A 26,581-nucleotide genomic window follows, 5' to 3' on the forward strand; every position below is an offset into this window, starting at 1 on the left:
CCTGTCCATTTGACTGTAACCCTCCAGGGAAGGGATGCTCTCCTGATTATTAGATGATCACCATCTCCAACCCAACCGGGTCCCGCAGACCCGCTTATCAGTCGCCAATCAGGAAAGCTGTTACGACTTAGCATCAACGGTCCAATGAGAAGCTTGGATATTCGGAAGGTGCGGCCGTTGCCGCCATGTTTGAGTCCCGAGAAGCCCTTGAGAGGTGTGCTCCATCGACCTTGTTGACTGTGTTTTCGCTTAGGGAGGACACCTGGATGCATCGGAAGCAGAAGATGGTGAGTGTGCCCTGGGCTCCTTGAATCGTTTGTGGCGGGTTTGTGACACTGCGGTGACTTTGGCGTACTGTGGCGCTGCCGCCCTGACGTTCCCCTGGCGCTGTGCAGCTGAGTGTGATGAGGAGTCTGTCACCGGTTCTGTCTTACCACCTGCTCTTGAATTGTGAGCAGAAAAGGCAGCAGGGAGTCTGGGGCCCTGTCCTGTCGCCCTGAAGCTGTTTTACTGTAGTTCAGGTCTTGTCAGGATGAGTCCGGGTCACGAATTTGAGCTGCTGCAGACGTTGCAGCGCTGACAGGTCAGTGCTGCTCAGACTCCAGCTACGCTGCGCGGGGGGAGTGGGTGGAGAGTTCTCTTTGCCCGCCCTTGTACTCCCACTCGACCTGCTTTAGCTTACTCCTGTGATCCTTTTAAATGTGGGTTCTTTTAAAATTTTCTCTTTACTCTTGAAAATCAACCCCTATTTCTCGTTCCAAGTCCTATATATTTCCAATAGCCTCTCTTCCAGCTTCATTATCATTTTTTATCATTATCATTATTATTATTATTATTATTATTATTATTATTATTATTATTATTATTATTATTATTCCCCCAGTTAGTGTTGCCAGTATGTGCATGGGTGTTTGGAAAGGGAACCTTACCAGTGGCGGCTACTTCTTTTTTTTTTTTTTTTTTTTCTTTTACAGTAATATATTTGGGAGTTTGGAGGTCAGAGGATAACTCAAACGGGGTCACTTGTCTTGTTCCACCATGTGTGTAATGGGGATTTATGTGGCTGGGAGAAGTGGACCCTGAAGATAACCCCGGGTGAGAATCAAAGAGCAAGCAACAGGGACGTATAGCTGAGATGTAAGTTAGAATAGCTCAAAACCTGCCCAATCTAAGCTTACAACTTGTAAATGAAATACCAGAATCTTGTGTCTTTATACAAGCTAGCTAGAATATTTAATTCATTTTACATGTATAGTTTTGTTTTTATGTATTATTTGTATATATGTGGGTAAGTATATAGAAGCACAAGTATTTATATCAAGGGCATATATACAGATATAACATAAAGATATACAGAGATCTATCTTTGAAAGATAGTTAATAGGGAAATAGATTTTCCAGTCTTTTTTTTTTTAATCATCCATCTTGAGGTTCATTTGTTCTAGGCATCTAGGGTAATTCAAGCATTTGGGCTAATAGCCACTTATCAATGAGTGCATACCATGTGTGTTTTCCTGTGATTGGGTAACCTCACTCAGGATGATATATGCAGTTCCGACCATTTGCCTATGAATTTCATAAAGTCATTGTTTTTGATAGCTGAGTAATATTCCATTGTGTAGATGTACCACATTTTCTGTATCCATTCCTCTGTTGAAGGGCATCTGGGTTCTTTCCAGCTTCTGGCTATTATAAATAAGGCTGCGATGAACATAGTGGAGCACGTGTCTTTTTTATATGTTGGGGCATCTTTTGGGTGTATGCCCAAGAGGGGTATAGCTGGATCCTCAGGCAGTTCAATGTCCAATTTTCTGAGGAACCTCCAGACCTATTTCCAGAATGGTTGTACCAGTCTGCAATCCCAGCAACAATGGAGGAGTGTTCCTCTTTCTCCACATCCTCGCCAGCATTTGCTGTCCCCTGAGTTTTTGATCTTAGCCATTCTCACTGGTGTGAGGTGAAATCTCAGGGTTGTTTTGATTTGCATTTCCCTTATGACTAAAGATGTTGAACATTTCTTTAGGTGTTTCTCAGCCATTGGGCATTCCTCAGCTGTGAATTCTTTGTTTAGCTCTGAACCCCATTTTTAAATAGGGTTATTTGTCTCCCTGCGGTCTAACTTCTTGAGTTCTTTGTATATTTTGGATATAAGGCCTCTATCTGTTGTAGGATTGGTAAAGATCTTTTCCCAATCTGTTGGTTGCCGTTTTGTCCTAACCACAGTGTCCTTTGCCTTACAGAAGCTTTGCAGTTTTATGAGATCCCATTTGTCGATTCTTGATCTTAGAGCATAAGCCATTGGTGTTTAGTTCAGGAAATTTTTTCCAGTGCCCATGTGTTCCAGATGCTTCCCTAGTTTTTCTTCTATTAGTTTGAATGTATCAGGTTTGATGTGGAGGTCCTTGATCCACTTGGACTTAAGCTTTGTACACGGTGATAAGCATGGATTGATCTGCATTCTTCTACATGTTGACCTCCAGTTGAACCAGCACCATTTGCTGAAAATGCTATCTTTTCTTCCATTGGATGGTTTTGGCTCCTTTGTCAAAAATCAAGTGCCCATAGGTGTGTGGGTTCATTTCTGGGTCTTCAATTCTGTTTCATTGGTCTATCTGTCTGTCTCTGTACCAATACCATGCAGTTTTTATCACTATTGCTCTGTAATACTGCTTGAGTTCAGGGATAGTGATTCCCACTGAAGTCCTTTTATTGTTGAGGATAGTTTTAGCTATCCTGGGTTTTTTGTTATTCCAGATGAATTTGCAAATTGTTCTAACTCTTTGAAGAATTGGATTGGTATTTTGATGGGGATTGCATTGAATCTGTAGATCGCTTTTGGTAAAATGGCCATTTTTACTATATTAATCCTGCCAATCCATGAGCATGGGAGATCTTTCCATCTTCTGAGGTCTTCTTCAATTTCTTTCTTCAGAGTCTTGAAGTTCTTGTTGTACAAATCTTTTACTTGCTTGGTTAAAGTCACACCGAGGTACTTTATATTATTTGGGACTATTATGAAGGGTGTCGTTTCCCTAATTTCTTTCTCAGCTTGTTTCTCTTTTGTGTAGAGGAAGGCTACTGATTTATTTGAGTTAATTTTATACCCAGCCACTTTGCTGAAGTTGTTTATCAGCTTTAGTAGTTCTCTGGTGGAACTTTTGGGATCACTTAAATATACTATGATATCATCTGCAAATAGTGATATTTTGACTTCTTCTTTTCCGATCTGTATCCCCTTGACCCCCTTTTGTTGTCTGATTGCTCTGGCTAGAACTTCAAGAACTATATTGAATAAGTAGGGAGAGAGTGGGCAGCCTTGTCTAGTCCCTGATTGTAGTGGGATTGCTTCATGTTTCTCTACATTTAGTTTAATGTTAGCAACTGGTTTGCTGTATATGGCTTTTACTATGTTCAGGTATGGGCCTTGAATTCCTATTCTTTCCAGGACTTTTATCATGAAGGGGTGTTGAATTTTGTCAAATGCTTTCTCAACATCTAATGAAATGATCATGTGGTTCTGTTCTTTCAGTTTGTTTATATAATGGATCATGTTGATGGTTTTCCGTATATTAAACCATCCCTGCATGCCTGGGATGAAGCCTACTTGATCATGATGGATGATTGTTTTGATGTGCTCTTGGATTCGGTTTGCCAGAATTTTATTGAGTATTTTTGCGTCGATATTCATAAGGGAAATTGGTCTGAAGTTCTCTTTCTTTGTTGTGTCTTTGTGTGTTTTAGGTATAAGAGTAATTTTGGTTTCATAGAAGGAATTCGGTAGGGCTCCATCTGTTTCAATTTTGTGGAATAGTTTGGATAATATTGGTACGAGGTCTTCTATGAAGGTCTGATAGAATTCTGCACTAAACCCGTCTGGACCTGGGCTCTTTTTGGTTGGGAGACCTTTAATGACTGCTTCTATTTCCTTAGGAGTTGTTGGGTTGTTTATCTGGTTTATCTGTTCCCAATTTAACTTCGGTACCTGGTATCTGTCTAGGAAATTGTCCATTTCCTGCAGATTTTCAAGTTTTGTTGAATATAGGCTTTTATAGTAGGATCTGATGATTTTTTGAATTTCCTCTGAATCTGTAGTTATGTCTCCCTTTTCATTTCTGATTTTGTTAATTTGGATACACTCTCTGTGTCCTCTCATTAGTCTGGCTAAGGGTTTATCTATCTTGTTGATTTTCTCAAAGAACCAACTTTTGGTTCTGTTGATTCTTTCTATGGTCCTTTTTGTTTCTACTTGGTTGATTTCAGCTCTGAGTTTGATTATTTCCTGCCTTCTACTCCTCCTGGGTGTATTTGCTTCTTTTTGTTCTAGAGATTTTAGGTGTGCTGTCATGCTGCTGACATATGCTCTTTCCTGTTTCTTTCTGCAGGCACCCAGCGCTATGAGTTTTCCTCTTAGCACAGCTTTCATTGTGTCCCATAAGTTTGGGTATGTTGTACCTTCATTTTCATTAAATTCTAAAAGGTCTTTAATTTCTTTCTTTATTTCTTCCTTGACCAGGTTATCATTGAGTAGAGCATTGTTCCATTTCCACGTATATGTGGGCATTCTTCCCTTATTGATATTGAAGACCAGTTTTAGGACATGGTGGTCCGATAGCACGCATGGGATTATTTCTATCTTTCTGTACCTGTCGAGGTCCGTTTTTAGACCAATTATATGGTCAATTTTGGAGAAAGTACCATGAGGAGCTGAGAAGAAGGTATATCTTTTAGAATGTTCTGTAAATATCTGTTAAGTCCATTTGGCTCATGACTTCTCTTAGTCTGTCTACGTCTCTGTTTAATTTCTGTTTCCATGATCTGTCCATTGATGAGAGTGGGGTGTTGTAATCTCCTACTGTTATTGTGTGAGGTGCAATGTGTGTTTTGAGCTTTAGGAAGGTTTCTAATACGTATGTAGGTGCCCTTGTATTTGGGGCATAGATATTTAGGATTGAGAGTTCATCCTGTTGGATTTTTCCTTTGATGAATATGAAGTGTCCTTCCTTATCTTTTTTGATGAATTTTAGTTGGAAATTGATTTTATTTGATATTAGAATGGCTACTCCAGCTTGCTTCTTCTGACTATTTGCTTGGAAAGTTGTTTTCCAGCCTTTCACTCTGAGGTAGTGTCTGTCTTTGTCTCTGTGTAGTGTTTCCTGTAGGCAGCAGAATGCAGGGTCCTCGTTGCGTATCCAGTTTGTTAATCTATGTCTTTTTATTGGGGAGTTGAGCCCATTGATGTTGAGAGATATTAAGGAATAGTGATTATTGCTTCCGGTTATATTCATAATTGGATGTGAGGTTATGTTTGTGTGCTTTTCTTCTCTATGTTTTGTTGCCAAGACGATTAGTTTCTTGTTTCTTCTAGGGTATAGCTTGCCTCCTTATGTTGGGCTTTACCATTTATTATCCTTTGTAGTGCTGGATTTGTAGAAAGATATTGTGTAAATTTGGTTTTGTCATGGAATATCTTGGTCTTTCCATCTATGTTAATTGAGAGTTTTGTAGGATACAGTAACCTGGGCTGGCATTTGTGTTCTCTTAAGGTCTGTATGACATCTGTCCAGGATCTTCTGGCTATCATAGTCTCTGGTGAGAAATCTGGTGTGATTCTGATAGGTCTGCCTTTATATGTTACTTGACCTTTTTCCCTTACTGCTTTTAATATTCTTTCTTTATTTTGTGCATTTGGTGTTTTGACTATTATGTGACGGGAGGTGTTTCTTTTCTGGTCCAATCTATTTGGAGTTCTGTAGGCTTCTTGTATGCCTATGGGTATCTCTTTTTTTAGGTTAGGGAAGTTTTCTTCTATGATTTTGTTGAAGATATTTACTGGTCCTTTGACCTGGGAGTCTTCACTCTCTTCTATACCTATTATCCTTAGGTTTGATCTTCTCATTGAGTCCTGGATTTCCTGTATGTTTTGGACCAGTAGTTTTTTCCGCTTTACATTATCTTTGACAGTTGAGTCAAGGCTTTCTATGGAATCTTCTGCTCCTGAGATTCTCTCTTCCATCTCTTGTATTCTGTTGTTGAAGCTCGTATCTACAGCTCCTTGTCTCTTCTTTTGGTTTTCTATATCCAGGGTTGTTTCCATGTGTTCTTTCTTGATTGCTTCTATTTCCATTTTTAATTCCTTCAACTGTTTGTGTTTTCCTGGAATTCTTTCTGGGATTTTTGTGACTCCTCTTTATGGGCTTCTACTTGTTTATTTATGATTTCCTGGAATTCTTTCAGGGATTTTTGTGACTCCTCGCTATGGGCTTCTACTTGTTTAATTATGATTTCCTGGAATTCTTTCAAGGATTTTTGCGATTCCTCTCTGTAGGCTTCTACTTGTTCTTTAAGGGAGTTCTTCACGTCTTTCTTGAAGTCCTCCAGCATCATGATCAAATATGATTTTGAAACTAGATCTTGCTTTTCTGGTGTGTTTGGACATTCCATGTTTGCTTTTGTGGGACAATTGGGCTCTGATGATGCCAGGTAGTCTTCGTTTCTGTTGCTTGGTTTCCTGCGCTTGCCTCTTGCCATCAGATTATCTCTAGTGTTAGTTTGTTCTGCTATTTTTGACAGTGGCAAACTGTCCTATAAGCCTGTGTGTCAGGAGTGCTGTAGACCTGTTTTCCTGTTTTCTTTCAGCCAGTTATGGGGACAGAGTGTTCTGCTTTCGGGCGTGTAGTTTTTCCTCTCTACAGGTCTTCAGCTGTTCCTGTGGGCCTGTGTCTGGTGTTCACCAGGCAGGTCTTTTGCAGCAGAAAGGTTGGTCTTACCTGTGGTCCCAAGGCTCAAGTTTGCTCGTGGGGTGCTGCCTACGACCTCTCCCCGGCGGCAGCAACCAGGAAGATCTGCGCCACTCTTTCCGGGAGCCTCCGTGCACCAGGGTTCCAGATGGGGTTTGGTGTTTTCCTCTGGCATCTGGATGTGGGCAGAGTGCAGTCTCTTCTGGTTTCCCAGGCGTGTCTGCCTCTCTGTAGGTTTAGCTCTCCCTCCCACGGGATTTGGGTGCAGAGAACTGTTTATTCCTTCAGGTTCTAGGTGGTGTCTCAGGCGCAGGGGTCCTGCCACACCTGGGCCTTCCCCCACGGGAACCCAGAGGCCGTATACAGTTTCCTCTTGGGCCAGGGATGTGGGCAGGGGTGGGCAGTGTTGGTGGTCTCTTCCGCTCTGCAGCCTCAGGAGTGCCCACCTGACCAGGCGCTGAGGTCTCTCTCCCACGGGGTTTGGGAGCGGAGAGCTGCTGCGGGCCGGGATCCGCGGGCGCGGGTTGGCTGCTACTTCTAAACAGAACTATTCTCCAAAAATACTGTTAATTGCCAGTAACTACTTAGTAAGTTGTGGGCCTGGGCAGTACCTCTCCCCACAGCTGTTGTGAGCTCCTAAGTACAATATCCCTGCCATGTCCAGAAGACAGCATTTCACAGAACTCTTCCATGCCCAGCATTTCGCAGTATTTTTCTGTCTTCTCTGGTTCTTAAGCTCCTTTTGCCTCCTCTTCTGAGATGCTCCTTGAGCGGTAGTGGACGCAGCTGGGGGTTAGGTATAGATGTCCCATTTACAACTGAGCACTTTGTCTTTTATTGTCAGCATTTCTTCTGACCTTTTACACATCTCTTTGTTGACTGCTCCTAGAATGAAAAAAAGAAAGAGAAAGGAAGGAACTGAAGTTGCTCCTAGGAATGGTGGAGGAGAAAGTTTATTATAGATAACAGAGAGAGCATAGACAGAGGCAGAGACATTTTGGAGAGGCCACAGTGGAGAGGACCCTGAGCCCTGTGAGGAGAAAGGAGGAGGGGAAAGGAGAGGGGAGAGAGGGGAACTGGATGCAGCAGCCTGGAGACCAGAGGTACAAAGGTGAGTGACCAAAATGGTTTAATTACACAGAGAATAGCAGCTCAGCCCCTTGGGCTGGAGAGTTCAGAGTAGGGGGTGATATGCCAGCCAAGAAGGCCCATAATGAATAGGTGCTGAGGGATGCTGGGAGAACCTGACCATCAGTGCCTGCATTGACTTGTTAAGTAGGTACTTCATCCTTTTGTTCCAGGATTTGAGACTTAACCCTGCCCTTTGTAGAAAGAAGCATCTGTGATCCAGGTTGAGTGCTAGTGTCCTGATCTGAGGCTAAATATAAATATTTGTAAGGCACACTGGCTGTGTGACAGTTTAGCAAAAGAATAAAATCAGGCACTATCCTGGGGCCTACGAACTCCTCAGCCTTTGTCTTTTGACCTTCATTATAGTCCCAGACATGGAATTCCGTCCTGTGGAGTAGGCCTTGAAATACACTTTTAAAGGGGTTAGTTACCCTTGGTAACATTTGTGGCTCTTGCCTGGCAGATCAGTATTGCCACACGGAGGGTCCAGCACTGGGTGAGTAAGACTGTTTATGCCTTTTCTCACCTCCGCAGCCTGCATCGCACCTTCAGGAACCTTGAAAGCTAGAGAGCAGCAGGATTTATTATGCCCTGCGGCCAGAGTCTGTGGTTCCTTCAGTGGTTCCTTTTAAAGCGTAGTTGTGATTGGTGACCAAAAGCAAGACAGCGGTCTGTGTTGTTTGGAAACCCCCACTCCCTCTTTTCAGTGTGGCATATCTTGTTCAGACTCACATAATAGAACACATTTCTACTGTCTTTGTATTATGAAATAATAGAGGAAACCCCCTTTTTTCATTGGTTTTCTAAACATGAGATAATGCAGGGTAATTTCTCGGCACACATTCACACGCACTGATCAGTCTTTAAGCCATCTCTGTAGTACTACAGGTATTGGCATCTTTATAAAATTTGTGTTTCAAACGACTAATTGTATTTATTCATTTCTGTATATACATGGTGGGGCCTGGGGGAGATGCTGGTATGGTACAGCTGTTGGAAGTCCCAGGACAGCTTGTAGGCATCTGTTTTCTCATACCATGTGGAGCCCAGATATCCTCTCAGGCTATCACGCAGGTGGCAGGCACTTTAACTGGCTAAACCACCAGCCCCATCTGCCTTTTTTGTATGTTACAGTAGAAAAGGTTGCCTGAATTGCTGAACAGGATTCTTACTTCTGGGCATGGTGGCCAATCCTAGCATTTAGGAGGCAGAGGCAATCTCTAAGCTCAAAGCCAACATGATCCAGTTGGTCTAGGCTAGTGGGTTCTAGGTGAACCAGGGCTACGGAGTAATACTCTGTCTCCAAACAAAGGAGAAGAACAGAATGGATTCTTTTTTCTATTGAGTAGCATACATCCATTTTATCTGTTACAGTTTAACCCTCAGGTTTTCTTGTTAATTATTAGTTTAGATAACCTACCTAGAACTGAGTGTGGAGTAGGATGTTACTGTGTAGAGATATATTGACATTTTATGACTCCTGTGGAGTGGGCCTCAAATTCAGTCAGAAAGTTGTCGGTTACCTCCATAACTTTTTAAAAAAAGATTTGTTATACATAAGTACACTGTAGCTGTCTTCAGACACACCAGAAGAGGCCATCAGATCTCATTACAGATGGTTGTGAGCCACCATGTGGTTGCTGGGATTTGAACTCATCTCCTTCATAACTTTTAACTTGATGACTTTTGTCCCCCAACAGCCTCCATAAGACCTAAGGGATTATTATGAAATGTAGCCAGGAGGGGAAAAGCCTCAAGATCAGTCCAGCCTGATGTGTCAGTGTTTTGCTTATTGGCTTTTGTCTGAGCTCTGTTGCATTGTTTCTCTACTCACCTGCAGATGCACATCCTGTCTCAGAATAGCACTATTATACAATTGGCCTAGCTGAACATCATGCATGATTTGTTAAATTCTAGTGTGTGTGAGCTATACTTCACAGACTTATCTGTGTATATATGATGGTATATACGTATGTATACGTGCACTTACTGTATTATGCAGCAACAAAAATGTAAAATACATTGTACTAAAATAGATTGAACTAAAGATTGTACTATAAACATACTAAACTAGAGTCAGAAAGAATTTGTAAGATATGTTTTATTCCGTATGTGGAATCTGGAAGAAAATAAAAGACTTCAAAGTAGCAGGCAAAAAGTAAAAGGTAACTGTTAGGGTAGAACATGGGTCTAATGAAGACAGCGAACATGGTGAAAGCCTGTAATTTACATGTATGGAAACTTCATTGTGAGCTGCGTTGTTTTATAGCTTTTATATAGTTTTATATGCTAATAAAAACACTTTAAAGATCTGTTCCACTAGCAGTGTAAATATGCTGTGTGTCTCCATTAAGATGAGTAACTGATACCGTCCGTGAGTGTTTGTGATGGTGGAGTGACTCATCCCTACTCTTCCCACTTTCTGGGTTTATCCTTGTAATTTTTCACTATGCAGTGCTTTGCTGTTTGGGGGTTTTGAGACTGTGTTTCACTGTGTAACCCTGACTAGGCCTGGAACTCATCCTTTTGGAGGAGTCTGCCTGCCTCTGCTTCCTAAGCGCTGGGAGTAAAGATGTATGCCACTGTACTCAATCTGTATACTGTTATTACAGCTTTAACTTAGAACTTTCAAAGAGTGACTGGTTATCACAAGCAAAAACATTCTGGAAGTTCTTTTCTTTGGCATGACTCACACTTAATAGTGTCTGCAGTTAGGATTAATTTATCTCCCAATATAAGTTAGCTGATACAGTGTTAGGACATTTTCAACAGGACTTTAGAGATGTTTAAAATAAAACAGTAGTCATAACACTAAGAATAAGCCCAAAGTACATTCTTTGTCATTAGAGAAATGTGACCCGGTATAGATTACATTAAGGTTTATATTATAGGAAATAAGAGTGATGAGAATTGGGTAATCGGTGTTATGTGTAAACTATTGGTATTCAGTAGTTTTCATAACTACACATTTTACTTGTTAAGTTCCTCACCCAGGGCTGTGGATCTTGCTTCCTATGTTTTATTTTTAGCAGATATTTTCAGCCATGTCTTTACTTGTGACATTTTGTGTACACTTGTCCTTTGATGTGTAATTTGCATGCACTGCAGATACTGTTGTGTTAAGTCCCACCGTCCTTTAATTTTTGTGTATTACATGTCTTTGTATATTCTGTCTGAGAACTTGTTCTCTCTCACAAGAAGTTAATTGCATAAATCCAAAGGTTAGTTAACCAGTTAACCGGCTTTCAGACCGCTCAGGTTTGTTCTCTATCTTCTGTCTGTCTGTCTATCTGTCTATCTATCTATTTATTTAGACAAAATCTAGCTGTTAGACAAGGGCTTTTAGACCGCTCAGGTTTGTTCTTATCTATGTATCTTATCTATCTATCTATCTATCTATCTATCTATCTATCTATCTATCTATCTATCTATCTATCTAGACAAAATCTAGCTGTTAGACAAGGGTGGCAAAAAGCTGGCTATACATATAGCGTAAGTTGAATTTCAGTGTTCCTTCTGTCTGTATCCGCGTCACTATTTTGTAATTACATTTTCTGGAGTCCAGCTCCAGCAGCGTTCAGGTCCCAAAGAGGAGATATGGAGCCAGTGAGGGAAGGAGACTGATAACATTCTGAGGGAGTCAGGGAGTCAGGATAGCTCGTGTGTTTACTGAAAAATAAGAAGGGCAACCTTTTTAAATGCTATATTTGCATAGTAGCTTAAGCACAGGTAATGTTGAAAGCAGAATTAGTGATTCTAAGAGAAGTATCCTCTATTAACAGATTGTTTTGAACCTATTTTAGCCCAATTTTTTAGCATCCAGAATGAAAGACGTAATGAGCAGTATTTTTCTTTGAAGCAAAAGCAGTGAGTTCAGCAAGCATCTAAGTCCCTGTTTTCTTTTTGTTTTCTTTTTGTTTTCTTTTTTTTTCTTTTATTTTATTTGTTAACTTGAATATTTCTTATTTACATTTCGAGTGTTATTCCCCCTCCCAGTTTCCCGGCCAACATCCCCCTAATCCCTTCCCCTCCCCTTCTTTATGGGTGTTCCCCTCCCCACCCTCCCCCCATTGCCGCCCTCCCCCCAACAATCACCTTCAGTATTAGCAGGACCCAGGGCTTCCCCTTCCACTGGTGATCTTACTAGGATATTCATTGCTACCTATGAGGTTGGAGCCCAGGGTCAGTCCATGTATAGTCTTTAGGTAGTGGCTTAGTCCCTGGAAGCTCTGGTTGCTTGGCATTGTTGTTCATATGGGGTCTCGAGCCCCTTCAAGCTCTTCCAGTTCTTTCTCTGATTCCTTCAAAGGGGGTCCTGTTCTCAGTTCAGTGGTTTGCTGCTGTCACTCACCTCTGTATTTGTTTTATTCTTGCTGTGTCTCTCAGGAGAGATCTACATGCGGTTCCCGTCTGCCTGCACTTCTTTGCTTCATCCATCTTGTCTAATTGGATGGCTGTATATGTATGGGCCACATGTGGGGCAGGCTCTGAATGGGTGTTCCTTCTGTTTCTCTTTTAATCTTTGCCTCTCTATTCCCTGCCAAGGGTATTCTTGTTCCCCTTTTAAAGAAGGAGTGAAGCATTCACATTTTGGTCATCCGTCTTGAGTTTCATGTGTTCTAGGCATCTAGGGTAATTCAAGCATTTGGGCTAATAGCCACTTATCAATTAGTGCATACCATGTGTGTTTTTCTGTGATTGGGTTACCTCACTCAGGATGATATTTTCCAGTTCCAACCATTTGCCCACGAATTTCATAAAGTCATTGTTTTTGATAGCTGAGTAATATTCCATTGTGTAGATGTACCACATTTTCTGTATCCATTCCTCTGTTAAAGGGCATCTGGGTTCTTTCCAGCTTCTGGCTATTATAAATAAGGCTGCGATGAACATAGTGGAGCACGTGTCTTTTTTATATGTTGGGGCATATTGTGGGTATATGCCCAAGAGGGGTATAGCTGAATCCTCAGGCAGTTCAATGTCCAATTTTCTGAGGAACCTCCAGACCTATTTCCAGAATGGTTGTACCAGTCTGCAATCCCAGCAACAATGGAGGAGTGTTCCTCTTTCTCCACATCCTCGCCAGCATTTGCTGTCCCCTGAGTTTTTGATCTTAGCCATTCTCACTGGTGTGAGGTGAAATCTCAGGGTTGTTTTGATTTGCATTTCCCTTATGACTAAAGATGTTGAACATTTCTTTAGGTGTTTCTCAGCCATTCGGCATTCCTCAGCTGTGAATTCTTTGTTTAGCTCTGAACCCCATTTTTAAATAGGGTTATTTGTCTCCCTGCGGTCTAACTTCTTGAGTTCTTTGTATATTTTGGATATAAGGCCTCTATCTGTTGTAGGATTGGTAAAGATCTTTTCCCAATCCGTTGGTTGCCGTTTTGTCCTAACTAAAGTGTCCTTTGCCTTACAAAAGCTTTGCAGTTTTATGAGATCCCATTTGTCCATTCTTGGTCTTAGAGCATAAGCCATTGGTGTTCAGGAAACTTTTTCCAGTGCCCATGTGTTCGAGATGCAGCTCTAGTTTTTTCTTCTATTAGTTTGAGTGTATCTGGTTTGATGTGGAGGTCCTTGATCCACTTGGATTTAAGCTTTGTACAGGGTGATAAGCATGGATTGATCTGCATTCTTCTACATGTTGACCTCCAGTTGAACCAGCACCATTTGCTGAAAATGCTATCTTTTTTCCATTTGATAGTTTTGGCTCCTTTGTCAAAAATCAAGTGCCCATAGGTGTGTGGGTTCATTTCTGGGTCTTCAATTCTGTTCCATTGGTCTATCTGTCTGTCTCTGTACCAATACCATGCAGTTTTTATCACTATTGCTCTGTAATACTGCTTGAGTTCAGGGATAGTGATTCCCTCTGAAGTCCTTTTATTTATTTATTTATTTATTTTTGGTTCTTTTTTTCGGAGCGGGGGACCGAACCCAGGGCCTTGCGCTTCCTAGGTAAGCGCTCTACCACTGAGCTAAATCCCCAGCCCCTGAAGTCCTTTTATTGTTGAGGATAGTTTTAGCTATCCTGGGTTTTTTGTTATTCCAGATGAATTTGCAAATTGTTCTGTCTAACTCTTTGAAGAAATGGATTGGTATTTTGATGGGGATTGCATTGAATCTGTAGATCACTTTTGGTAAAATGGCCATTTTTACTATATTAATCCTGCCAATCCATGAGCATGGGAGATCTTTCCATCTTCTGAGGTCTTCTTCAATTTCTTTCTTCAGAGTCTTGAAGTTCTTATTGTACAGATCTTTTACTTGCTTGGTTAAAGTCACACTGAGGTACTTTATATTATTTGGGTCTATTATGAAGGGTGTCGTTTCCCTAATTTCTTTCTCGGTTTGTTTCTCTTTTGTGTAGAGGAAGGCTACTGATTTATTTGAGTTAATTTTATACCCAGCCACTTTGCTGAAGTTGTCTATCAGCTTTAGTAGTTCTCTGGTGGAACTTTTGGGATCACTTAAATATACTATGATATCATCTGCAAATAGTGATATTTTGACTTCTTCTTTTCCGATCTGTATCCCCTTGACCTCCTTTTGTTGTCTGATTGCTCTGGCTAGAACTTCAACAACTATATTGAATAAGTAGGGAGAGAGTGGGCAGCCTTGTCTAGTCCCTGATTTTAGTGGGATTGCTTCAAGTTTCTCTCCATTTAGTTTAATGTTAGCAACTGGTTTGCTGTGTATGGCTTTTACTATGTTTAGGTATGGGCCTTGAATTCCTATTCTTTCCAGGACTTTTATCATAAAGGGGTGTTGAATTTTGTCAAATGCTTTCTCAGCATCTAATGAAATGATCATGTCGTTTTGTTCTTTCAGTTTGTTTATATAATGGATCACGTTGATGGTTTTCCGTATATTAAACCATCCCTGCATGCCTGGGATGAAGCCTACTTGGTCATGGTGGATGATTGTTTTGATGTGCTCTTGGATTCGGTTTGCCAGAATTTTGTTGAGTATTTTTGTGTCGATATTCATAAGGGAAATTGGTCTGAAGTTCTCTTTCTTTGTTGGGTCTTTGTGTGGTTTAGGTATAAGAGTAATTGTGGCTTCATAGAAGGAATTCGGTAGTGCTCCATCTGTTTCAATTTTGTGGAATATTTTGGATAGTATTGGTATGAGGTCTTCTATGAAGGTCTGATAGAGTTCTGCACTAAACCCGTCTGGACCTGGGCTCTTTTTGGTTGGGAGACCTTTAATGACTGCTTCTATTTCGTTAGGAGTTATGGGGTTTTTAAATGGTTTATCTGTTCCTGATTTAACTTCGGTACCTGGTATCTGTCTAGGAAATTGTCCATTTCCTGCAGATTTTCAAGTTTTGTTGAATATAGGCTTTTATAGTAAGATCTGATGATTTTTTGAATTTCCTCTGAATCTGTAGTTATGTCTCCCTTTTCATTTCTGATTTTGTTAATTTGGACACTCTCTCTGTGTCCTCTCGTTAGTCTGGCTAAGGGTTTATCTATCTTGTTGATTTTCTCAAAGAACCAACTTTTGGTTCTGTTGATTCTTTCTATGGTCCTTTTTGTTTCTACTTGGTTGATTTCAGCTCTGAGTTTGATTATTTCCAGCCTTCTGCTCCTCCTGGGTGTATTTGCTTCTTTTTGTTCTAGAGCTTTTAGGTGTGCTGTCAAGCTGGTGACATATGCTCTTTCCTCTTTCTTTCTGTAGGCACTCAGAGCTATGAGTTTTCCTCTTAGCACAGCTTTCATTGTGTCCCATATTTTGGGTATGTTATACCTTCATTTTCATTAAATTCTAAGAAGTCTTTAATTTCTTTCTTTATTTCTTCCTTGACCAGGTTATCGTTGAGTAGAGCATTGTTCAACTTCCATGTATATGTGGGCGTTCTTCCCTTATTGTTATTGAAGACCAGCTTTAGGCCGTGGTCGTCTGATAGCACGCATGGGATTATTTCCACCTTTATGTACCTGTTGAGGCCTGTTTTTTGACCAATTATATGGTCAGTTTTGGAGAAAGTACCATGAGGAGCTGAGAAGAAGGTATATCCTTTTGCTTTAGGATAGAATGTTCTATAAATATCTGTGAAGTCCATTTGGCTCATGACTTCTCTTAGTCTGTCTACGTCTCTGTTTAATTTCTGTTTCCATGATCTGTCCATTGATGAGAGTGGGGTGTTGAAGTCTCCTACTATTATTGTGTGAGATGCAATGTGTGTTTTGAGCTTTAGTAAGGTTTCTTTTATGTATGTAGGTGCCCTTGTATTTGGGACATAGATATTTAGGATTGAGAGTTCATCTTGTTGGATTTTTCCTTTGATGAATATGAAGTGTCCTTACTTATCTTTTTTGATGACTTTTAGTTGAAAATTGATTTTATTTGATATTAGAATGGCTACTCCAGCTTGCTTCTTCTGACCATTTGCTTGGAAAGTTGTTTTCCAGCCTTTCACTCTGAGGTAGTGTCTATCTTTGTCTCTGAGGTGAGTTTCCTATAGGCAGCAGAATGCAGGGTCCTCGTTGTGTATCCAGTTTGTTAATCTATGTCTTTTATTGGGGAGTTGACACCATTGATGTTGAGAGATATTAAGGAATAGTGATTATTGCTTCCGGTTATATTCATATTTGGATATGAGGTTATGTTTGTGTGCTTTTCCTCTCTTTGTTTTGTTGCCAAGACGATTAGTTTCTTGCTTCTTCTAGGGTATATCTTGCCTCTTTATGTTGGGCTTTACCATTTATTATCCTTTGTAGTGCTGGATTTGTAGAAAGATATTGTGTAAATTTGGTTTTGTCAGGGAATATCTTGGTTTCTCCATCTATGTTAATTGAGAGTTTTGCAGGATACAGTAACCTGGGCTGGCAATTGTGTTCTCTTAGGGTCTGTATGACATCTATCCAGGATCTTCTGGCTTTCATAGTCTCTGGCAAAAAGTCTGGTGTGATTCTGATAGGTCTGCCTTTTTATGTTACTTGACCTTTTTCCCTTACTGCTTTTAATATTCTTTCTTTATTTTGTGCATTTGGTGTTTTGACTATTATGTGACGGGAGGAGTTTCTTTTCTGGTCCAATCTATTTTGAGTTCTGTAGGCTTCTTGTATGCTTATGGGTATCTCTTTCTTTAGGTTAGGGAAGTTTTCTTCTATGATTTTGTTGAAGATATTTACTGGTCCTTTGAGCTGGGAGTCTTCACTCTCTTCTATACCTATTATCCTTAGGTTTGATCTCCTCATTGAGTCCTGGATTTCCTGTATGTTTTAGACCAGTAGCTTTTTCCGCTTTACATTATCTTTGACAGTTGAGTCGATGATTTCTATGGAATCTTCTGCTCCTGAGATTCTCTCTTCTATCTCTTGTATTGTGTTGGTGAAGGTTGTATCTACGGCTCCTTGTCTCTTCTTTTGGTTTTCTATATCCAGGGTTGTTTCCATTTGTTCTTTCCTGATTGCTTCTATTTCCATTTTTAATTCCTTCAACTGTTTGATTGTGTTTTCCGGGAATTCTTTCAGGGATTTTGTGGTTCCTCTCTATACGCTTCTACTTGTTTGTTTATGTTTTCCTATGTTTCTCTAAGGGAGTTCTTCACGTCTTTCTTGAAGTCCTCCCGCATCATGATCAAATATGATTTTGAAACTAGATCTTGCTTTTCTGGTGTGTTTTGATATTCCGTGTTTGTTTTGGTGGGAGAATTGGGCTCCGATGATGCCATGTAGTCTTGGTTTCTGCTTGGATTCCTGCGTTTGCCTCTTGCCATCAGATTATCTCTAGTGTTACTTTGTTCTTCTATTTCTGACAGTGGCTAGACTATCCTATAAGCCTGTGTGTTTTAGGTGCTGTAGACCTGTTTTCCCGTTTTCTTTCAGCCAGTTATGGGAACAGAGTGTTCTGCTTTCGGGCGTGTAGTTTTTCCTCTCTACAGGTCTTCAGCTGTAACACAGTTCCTGTGGGCCTGTGTCCTGAGTTCACTAGGCAGGTCGCTTGGAGTAGGAAGGTTTGTCTTACCTGTGGTCCTGAGGCTCAAGTTTGCTCGTGGGGTGTTGCTTACGAGCTCTCCACGGTGGCCGAAACCAGGAAGATCTGCGCCGCCCTTTCCGGGAGCTTCCATGCACCAGGGTTCCAAATGGCGTTTGGTGTTTTCCTCTGGAGTCAGAGATGTGGGCAGAGTGCAGTCTCTTCTGGTTTCCCAGGCGTGTCTGCCTCTCTGAAGGTTTAGCTCTCCCTCCCACGGGATTTGGGTGCAGAGAACTGTTTATCTGGTCAGTCCCTTCAGGTGCAGGCGGTGTCTCAGAAGCAGCGGACCTGCTGCTCCTGGGCCCTCCTCTACGGGAACCCAGAGGCCATATACAGTTTCCTCTTGGGCCAGGGATGTGGGCAGGGGTGGGCAGTGTTGGTGGTCTCTTCCGCTCTGCAGTCTCAGGAGTGCCCACCTGACCAGGTGGCGAGATCTCTCTCCCATGGTGTTTGGGAGCAGAGAGCTGCTACGGGCAGGGATCCACGGGTTTGGGACTCCCCAAGTCCCTGTTTTCTAAGGTTCAGTAAGGTACCCGGTGCTCCGTGCTGTTTCTGCCAGCAACACCCTCAGCCTCTGTGGTCAGGGCTGCCGGACACTGAGTGCTGAGAAACAAGCTTATAAAAGCTATTCTCATCCCTCAGGGGGCAGTCTGTGGCCATATAGCATAGTAAGCGCTAGCTGTTTCCTAATGCGTTTCCTATGGGCCTGTACTTCTCATAGGCTCCCCAAAGAGCAGGTTCTCATATCTTCCTGGTTTTCCAGTATGATGTAGCATCCTATTCCTTCAGTGCCTGCTCCTGTACGTGGACGGCAGCGTGGGATCGAGCCAGTGTGGCTTCTTGATATAGTCTGCTTCTTGTGGAGCATATCAGATCTTGCCATTCATCCTGTAAGTCATGCGCCTAGGAAATCAATCGTGGACACTATTCTGTACTTATCTACTGTACTCTTGCCCTCAGTGCTGAGGCCTCAGGTCTGGGTGCCTTGTTTCTATCAATTGTGTGCTTTCACCCTTGGGACGGGTGTGCCTACGTGTTCCTGGAACCATCTTTCAGTTAAAAAATCTTTAACTTCTCTATTCTTGGTGTAAGTGGCAGGGAGGCAGGGGGTCGGAGGTGAGAGCACACAAAGAGGGATCCTTGTGTAGAAGTAGGCCAAGATTTTTTCCAAAGAACTGTGTTCTTTAAAGAGACTGCCAGTGTATACATTCACATCTTCTACTAAAGTCTATACAAAATACCCCAAAGGAAAACAGCATACAGAAACTCCCATTACATATTGTGAAAATCATCATGCAGTTGAAAGAATGCTGGAGAATTGTGGTTTGTGATATTGGTCTGCTGGGATTTTGTCCAGTAGCCCTGATCACCATGTACTCCCCATCATACTTTGACATTACTACCTGTACCACATGATTCTACTTCCTTTTTAAAAAGGATTCTCTCATATATCACGACTGCATTTTCCCCTCCCTACTTTCTCCCAGTCTCCCACCAACCTCTCCTCTCCCTCAGATTCCCCCACCCACTTCAGAAAGGATCAGGCCTCCCACAGAACATTGACCAGACTTTAGCACCACAAGTTATAATAAGACCAGGCACATACTTTCATATTAAGGCTGAATGAGGCAATCCAATAGGAGAAAACAGCTCCCAAAAGCAGACAAAAGAATCAGACAGCCCCCGCTCCCACTGCCAGGAATACCTCATGAACATCAAACTACACAATCATAATGTGTGCAGAGAGCCTAGGTCGGACCCATATAAGCTCCCTGATCTCTGGAAGCCACCGTGAGTCCTCAGTTGATTCTGTGGACTGTTCTTGTGATGTCTTTGACCCCTTTGGCTCCTCCAGTCCTTCCTTCTCCTCCTTTGAAGGACTCCCCGAGGTCTGCCTAATATTTGGCTTTTGGACTTTGCATTTGCTTCCATAAATTGCTGGATGAAGTCTCTCTGATCTCTCTCATGACAGTTATGCTAGGTTCTAGTCCCAGCATATCTTGCATGCAGGACCAAGTGTAGATCAAAGGTTTAAGATGGTTGGTTCACGGATGTAGATCTCTTCTGAGAGAAACAACCAGAATACAGCAAATACATAGGCAAATGCCAGCAGTAAACCACTGAACTGAGAATGGGACCCCCGTTGAAGGAATCTTAGAAAGGACTGAAAGAGCTTGAAGGGGCTTGAGACCCCATATGAACAACAATGCCAACCAACCAGAGCTTCCAGGATTAAGCCACTACCTTAAGACTATACATGGACTGACCCTGGGCTCCAACCTCATAGGTAGCAATGAATAGCCTAGTAAGATCACCAGTGGAAGGGGAAGCCCTTGGTCCTGCCAAGACTGAACCCCCAGTGAACGTGATTGTTGTGTGGGGGAGGGCGGTAATGAGGGGAGGATGGGGAGGGGAACACCCATATAGAAGGGAAGGGGGAGGGGCTAGGGGGATGTTGGCCCGGAAGCCGGGAGGGGGAATAACAATCGAAATGTAAATAAGAAATACTCAAGTTAATAAAGATGAAAAAAAAAAAAGATGGTTGGTTCAGCTACCATGTTGCCTCTTACTAGGAGTCTTTGCTAAGATCACCCTCATAGAGTCCATGGAGTTTCCATTGCACTAGGATTCTTCCTTGCCTCTGAAATGCCCCACAATTCCAGTGCTTTCTCCCAGTATTCTTCCCCTGTCCCCAATCTGATATCACCCTTGTATTCCCATCACCACCTTCCTCAATTCACCTGCAACATCTATTGTTTTCTCTTTGTATCTCCGTCTCCCTACACCCCTTAGGCTCTCCTTGTTATTTAGCTTCTCTATGCTACGGATTGCAGCTAATGTCAACTTAAAAGTGAACACACACTGTGTTTGTCTTTGTGGGTGTGGGTTGCCTCCCTCAGGGTGATTTTCTTTTTCTAGTTCCATCAATTTGCTTATCCATTCTCTGGTTGAGGGACATCTAGGTTGTTTCAAGTTTCTGGTTATTAGGTATAAAGCTGCTATAAACTTAGTTGAGTAAATACCCTTGTAGTAGGCTTGAGTCTCCTTTGTGTATTTGTCTAGGAGTGGTGTTTCCAATTTTCTGAGGAACTATCAAATTGGTTTTCAGAGCAGTTGTACAAATCTGTACTCCCACCAGCAATGGAGGCGTGTTCCCCTTGCTCCACATCCTTCCCATCATGGGCTGCCACTTGTGTTGTAAGATGGGATGTCACAGCTGTTTTGATTTGCATTTCCCTGATGGCTAAGGATATTAAGTGTTGCTCAGCCATTTGAGATTCCTCTGCTGAGAAATAGAGAAACATGAACCCATTTCTTACGAACCTTGCTTGTTGCCAATGGCATAGTCACTGTGTATAGCAATCAGATTCATTGTTGATCAAGGTCTTCTCCCTTATTAATGAATTTCTGTTTAAATTTAATTTTTTTTACATTTTTATTGGTTATTTTATTCATTTATATATATCAAATGTTATCCCCCTTCCCAGTTTTCATTCTGAAAACCCCCTATCGCATCCCCCCTACCCTTGCTTTTATGAGGGTGCTTCCTCACCAATCCACTTCCACCTCACCATCCTAGAATTCCCCTGTGCTGGGGCATCAAGTCTTCACAGGACCAAGGGTCTCCCCTCCCACTGATGCCAGATAAGGCCATCCTCCGCTATGCAGGTGGAGCCATGGATCTCTCCATCTGTACTCTTTGGTTGATGGTTTATTCCCTGGCAGCTCTGGGAGGTCTGGTTTGTTGATCTTGTTCTTCCAATGGGGTTGCAAACCCCTTCAATTCCTTCAATCCTTCCCCTAACTCCTCCATTGGGGTCCCCGTGCTCTGATGATTGGCTGCAAGCATCCACATTGTATTGGTTAGGATCTGGCAGAGCCTTTCAGGGGACAGCTATATCAGGCTCCTGTCAGCATGCACTTCTTGGCATCAGCAATAGAGAGTGGGTTTGGTGACTCCAGATATGATGGATTCCCAGGTAGGGCAGTCTCTGGATGGCTTTTCCTTCAGTCTCTGCTCCACTCTTTGTTCATGTATTCCCTTCAGACAGAAGCAGTTCTGTTTGAATTTCATGTCACTGAAATCTACTGTTCTCTGTTCTGTTCATCTTGTCTTTATGTATAGTACCCTAAGTAGTATTGTTTCAAAATGTGTCATATTCTTTTTTATTTTTCTAGTATTTGCTCTCCAGCCCAGGCAGGTCTTGAATTTAAGGTCTTGAATTCAGTCATCTGAATCAAACTATCATTTTCTTATTTCTAGTGCTTTTAATGGTAGCAAACATTTATTATGACATACAGGTTTGATGAGTATTCTTGTTAACAGTCTAAAAGTTTTGTGGGAATTACATGATTTCACACAGCCATGATATAATTTTTTTCCTCCCTGTGGTGTCATTGTCCACTGACATTATTTCTTTTGAAACGCATATTATTTGTAATTGAGGACAGAGAATTGTCATTTGTAAGTCTTACTTACTATTAAATCAAGGTTGGTCTATGAAAACCCACCTGTTTTGCATTAGTACTTTTATAAGATCATTTTATAATATCAGTTTTCTTAATGATGCCACTCATGTTGAATACATCATGAGAGAATGTGATCAAGTGACCACTAGGTGGCAAATTTTGTCAGTTGATGTTTCCTTTCATCTTTGAGACCAATGATAGGTTTTTCATGTGAACCTTCTTTGGGGTTTTGTATTATAAAGACCACGTTTCAGTATTGAATGACAAGGATAATAGTTTACAAAATACTGTTTTATCTTGTTATAAACTTGTGAGTAGCAGTGAGCTCCTCTTTAAAGAATTGAGCTGGTTGTATTCATTTTATGTGAAATGTCTTGGCTTTAGAAGTAGATGAAGTTTGCTGACAGACATTAATTATTGTGCATGCTCAGCAGAGCTGATGTTTATTCTGGGTTCTAAGTTGTAGAAACTTGTGCTGGAAGGTACGAAGAGTAGTTTGAAATCAGCATGACTACAAAGCATGTGATACATTTTTCCTTTACTATATAGACATACAGTATCCTTAGAATTGTGTGACAAGATGAGAGGATAATTAATAAACTTATAGTGGCTATGATATACAGTGACTATACTAAGAGAGCATGAAGGAAACATATCAAGTCACTGATGTATTTGCAGTTTTTTTCATCATTCTTCTAATAACTGCATTTTAATAATATCTATGGATAATTTTAGGAGCCAGTGACCTTTGAGGATGTGTCTGTGAACTTCAGTCTAGGAGAATGGGCTCTGCTGGATTCCTACCAAAAGAAGCTCTACAGAGATGTGATGATGGAGACCTTTATGAACCTGATCTCCATAGGTAAGAACAACAACAAAAACAACTACCACCACCACCAATATAATTTCTTTTCTTATTCATGTGGAGAAAACCTGTTTCTTAGTCATCTGTATAATTTTATGACTTGAAATGTTGAATGGGAACATGGTGGTAAATATAACATTATACCAGAAAGAAGGAAGTTATGACTTGTATAAAAGGATGAATAATGTAATGATTTCTTACTGTTCATTTTTAGGAAAGACAGAGGAAGAAAGTATGGATGTGAATTACCAGATGCTCCAGAGAAATCGGAGGTAATTTATACATACAGAAAGGCAATTTGTATCAGATATTTGAGGACAAGTCAGAGAAGTAAGAAAGTGATCCAAGTGGATCAAAATGTAAATTGACTTAACTTCAAAGTTTTTTGTCAACCATTACTGGGCTTGAGAATTGCACAAGGATGATCCTAACTCTCATGCAGTACTCATGTGGATTTTGTGGCCTACACCTCTTACTGAACTTTTGAGGGAGCAGTAGCAGAAAGAATTCACCTTTAGCTATTTTCCAGTGGTTCATTATACAAAACTGCCTTTTGTGTAGAAATGTATTTGATGTACTGTTAGCTTTGGGCTTTATGAATATAAGGTTTGTGTGTGAAGAAAGGTAAGTTTGGAGTTTAAATCAAAATCCATCTTAGGTAAATTTTACAAAGGACATTCAACCATTTAGAATTTGATATATGATCTGCATATTGCATTAGGAAAGTTCACCTTTGTTCACTGTGTCATAGACAATTTTATCAAAATAAGCCTACAGAACCTTTTGTGATTGTGTGCTGTCCTTAGCACTTCTTGCCGAGTGTTTAGTTCTTTTATGTTCATAAATTGTAATAAACTCAGTGCCTTCTTACTTGTCTTGGGACAGGCCTAGTTTACACTCAATTGCTTACTTCCTGCATACTTTCTGTCTCCTGAATACTGCAATAACAGGTAGAGGCCACAAAATCCATCATGTAGTATCTACCTAGCTCTTAAACAGAAATAATGCTCCTCCTCTCTCTCTCTCTCTCTGTCTCTGTCTCTCTCTCTCTCTCTCTCTCTCAGAATTCAGGTGGTTGAGAAATTCTGTGACTGTGAACATGGTAGTCAGTGTGGAAAGACCCACCAACAGAAGACAGAGCATATTGCTAATGGGGAGAGTCATCCTGCAATCGCAGCCTATGAAAGCAGTGTGAATATAAAAGACATCAATAGTCACTCATCCTCAGATGCGCTCCTTAGAGGTCAAAATGAAGAGAAACCATACAGATGTCAAGAACTCATAGGAAAGGCTATTAAACGTGAAAAATGTTGGAAAGATGTTATTTATTCTGAATCCTTCCAGACACTTGAGAGGGTTCCTGCTACAGAGAACATTTGTGAAAATAAACACACCAATGAATCTTACAGGATTCCCACTTCTCAACAAGATTATGAGAGAACTCACACTGGAGATGAGCTACACCAGTATAAACAATTTGAGAAAACCTTAAAGGGAGAAAGTTATATTCAAATATATGAAAGGATCCATACTGGAGAAAAACCATTTGCATGTAAGCAGTGTGGAGAAGCCTTTGTTAATTCCAGTCACCTGACCAAACATCAGAGAATTCACACAAGAGAGAAAACATACTCATGTAGACATTGTGGTGAAACTTTCCTGTATTCCATGGCCCGTCACAATCATGAAAAAATTCACAAAAGAGAACGTAGTTTCATATGTAAACATTGTGGGAAAGCATGCATCCACTCTTTTCAACTTCTTCAGCATGAAAGACGTCACACTCGAGAAAAACGTTACACATGTGATCAATGTGGCAAAGCATTTAGACGGTCCTCAAACCTTCACAAACATGAAAGAATTCACAGTGAAAAGAAACGTTATGCATGTAAACATTGTGGGAAAGCTTTTATCACTGCGGGCAACTGTTACAACCATGAAAGAATTCACACTGCAGAAAAAACGTATGTTTGCAAGCAGTGTGGGAAAGGATTTACACTTCCCTCATACCTTCGAAAACATGCAAGAATTCACACTGGAGAGAAGCCCTATACATGTAAATATTGTGGGAAAACCTTCACCCATTCTGGTGCTCATTATAGGCATGAAAAAATTCACACTAGAGAGAAACCATATGTATGTGTAGAGTGTGGGCAGGCATTCACCTTTTCCAAATCCCTTCAAATACATGAAAGAACTCATACTACTAGAGAGAAATTTTATGAGTGTAACCAGTGTGGAAAAGCTTTTACATGTTTCTTATACCTTCGAAGGCATGAAAAATCTCACAATGGGAAGAAACCCATTGGGTAGAACTTGTACCTGTGTAAGCTGTGTAACAGCTGCTGAGAATATTTATTTATTTATCATTTGTTTGTTTATTTGTATGAGGTTTGGGTTAAGAATACACTCGCCTCAGTGTACACATGGGGAGCAGCAGACAGCTTTCTGGATTCAGTTCTCATCTTTCCTTTATGTGAGTCCTGATGATGGAGGTCAGATCCTTAATCTCAACAACCCGAACGACACTTCCGAGCCATCCCACCAGTATTTAACGTTCTTTTTTTATGCATGACAATTCTTAAATAGGTTTTATATTTTGTAATTTTCTATGTATACTTTTTCCAACAAACTAGTGGATAGATGGGGCTTGAAGGATGGCTCAATAGTTGTTTACTCGCTGTGATTGCAGAAAGAGGACCTGGCTTGAATTCACAGCACCCATGTGGTGACTCACAGCCATCAGTAACTCCAGTTCCTCATGATCTGACACCCTCTTCTGAGTTCTGAACATTGTGTATACATACGACAGGCAAAATACATAAGATAATAAGCCTTTAAAAGAATGAAGATATACTGGGCATAATATAAAACTTATAAGTGTAATTTTCCCCATAGGTGCAAGTGTATATAGATGCATACCTGTCCTTGCATCAGGCATAGTGTATACCTTTCATTCCAACACTGGGGACAGAGGCTAGAAAATTATAACACTAAATATAGAGGTTTTGAATACAATTTGTGAGACTTGAGAAAAGACCATTTACAACCAAATTAAGTTGTCACTGTTAAAACATGAGAGGTCCAGGTGTGCCGGCACACACCTTTTATTTTACCACTTAGGAGGAGGAAAGAGTTAGGCAGGTCTGTCTGGACTCTAGGCCAGTCAGGGAGGGATACTGAGGCCCTGCCTCAAAAAAGGTGGGGGTGGGCGTGGGGCGCTAGTTTAACATAGCTACTTTTAGGTCAGCCCGAGCTACATGAAACTCAGAAAAAAAATGTTGTGAAGAGGTAAAAATTCTAAATTCTCTTATACAACTGGGTTTTGCAAACGTGAGTGTAAATATTATAAACAAATTAACATATGCAAATAAAATATTCCTGAAATGATCACAAA

General features: G+C 41.0%; 1 protein-coding gene across 3 annotated transcripts; it reads left to right on the top strand.

Moving 5' to 3' along the window:
• Positions 1 to 157: 157 nt before the first annotated feature.
• Positions 158 to 26,581, top strand: Zfp955bl1 (zinc finger protein 955B like 1). Of its 3 annotated transcripts, none has more exons than XM_039080055.2 (5): positions 163 to 287; positions 975 to 1,137; positions 23,055 to 23,181; positions 23,399 to 23,456; positions 24,249 to 26,581. In XM_039080055.2, the coding sequence occupies exons 3-5, from the start codon at positions 23,148 to 23,150 to the stop codon at positions 25,495 to 25,497; spliced, it is 1,341 nt and encodes a 446-aa protein (XP_038935983.1). In that variant the 5' UTR covers positions 163 to 287; positions 975 to 1,137; positions 23,055 to 23,147; the 3' UTR covers positions 25,498 to 26,581. The 3 variants fall into 3 exon arrangements, with proteins under 3 accessions (XP_038935981.1, XP_038935983.1, XP_038935982.1); XM_039080054.2 differs by having other exon boundaries at positions 975 to 1,095; XM_039080053.2 differs by lacking the exon at positions 975 to 1,137 and having other exon boundaries at positions 158 to 287.

The sequence above is a fragment of the Rattus norvegicus genome, chromosome 7 (assembly GCF_036323735.1).
Source record: "Rattus norvegicus strain BN/NHsdMcwi chromosome 7, GRCr8, whole genome shotgun sequence".
Classification (NCBI taxonomy): domain Eukaryota; kingdom Metazoa; phylum Chordata; class Mammalia; order Rodentia; family Muridae; genus Rattus; species Rattus norvegicus.

Excerpts from the sequence above, each read along its gene's own strand:
- Zfp955bl1 (XM_039080053.2), top strand. The coding sequence starts at position 186 with ATGTTTGAGTCCCGAGAAGCCCTTGAGAGGTGTGCTCCATCGACCTTG. Across the intron at positions 23,182-23,398 it reads TATGAACCTGATCTCCATAG|GAAAGACAGAGGAAGAAAGT; the intron begins GTAAGAACAACA and ends GTTCATTTTTAG. Across the intron at positions 23,457-24,248 it reads ATGCTCCAGAGAAATCGGAG|AATTCAGGTGGTTGAGAAAT; the intron begins GTAATTTATACA and ends TCTCTCTCTCAG.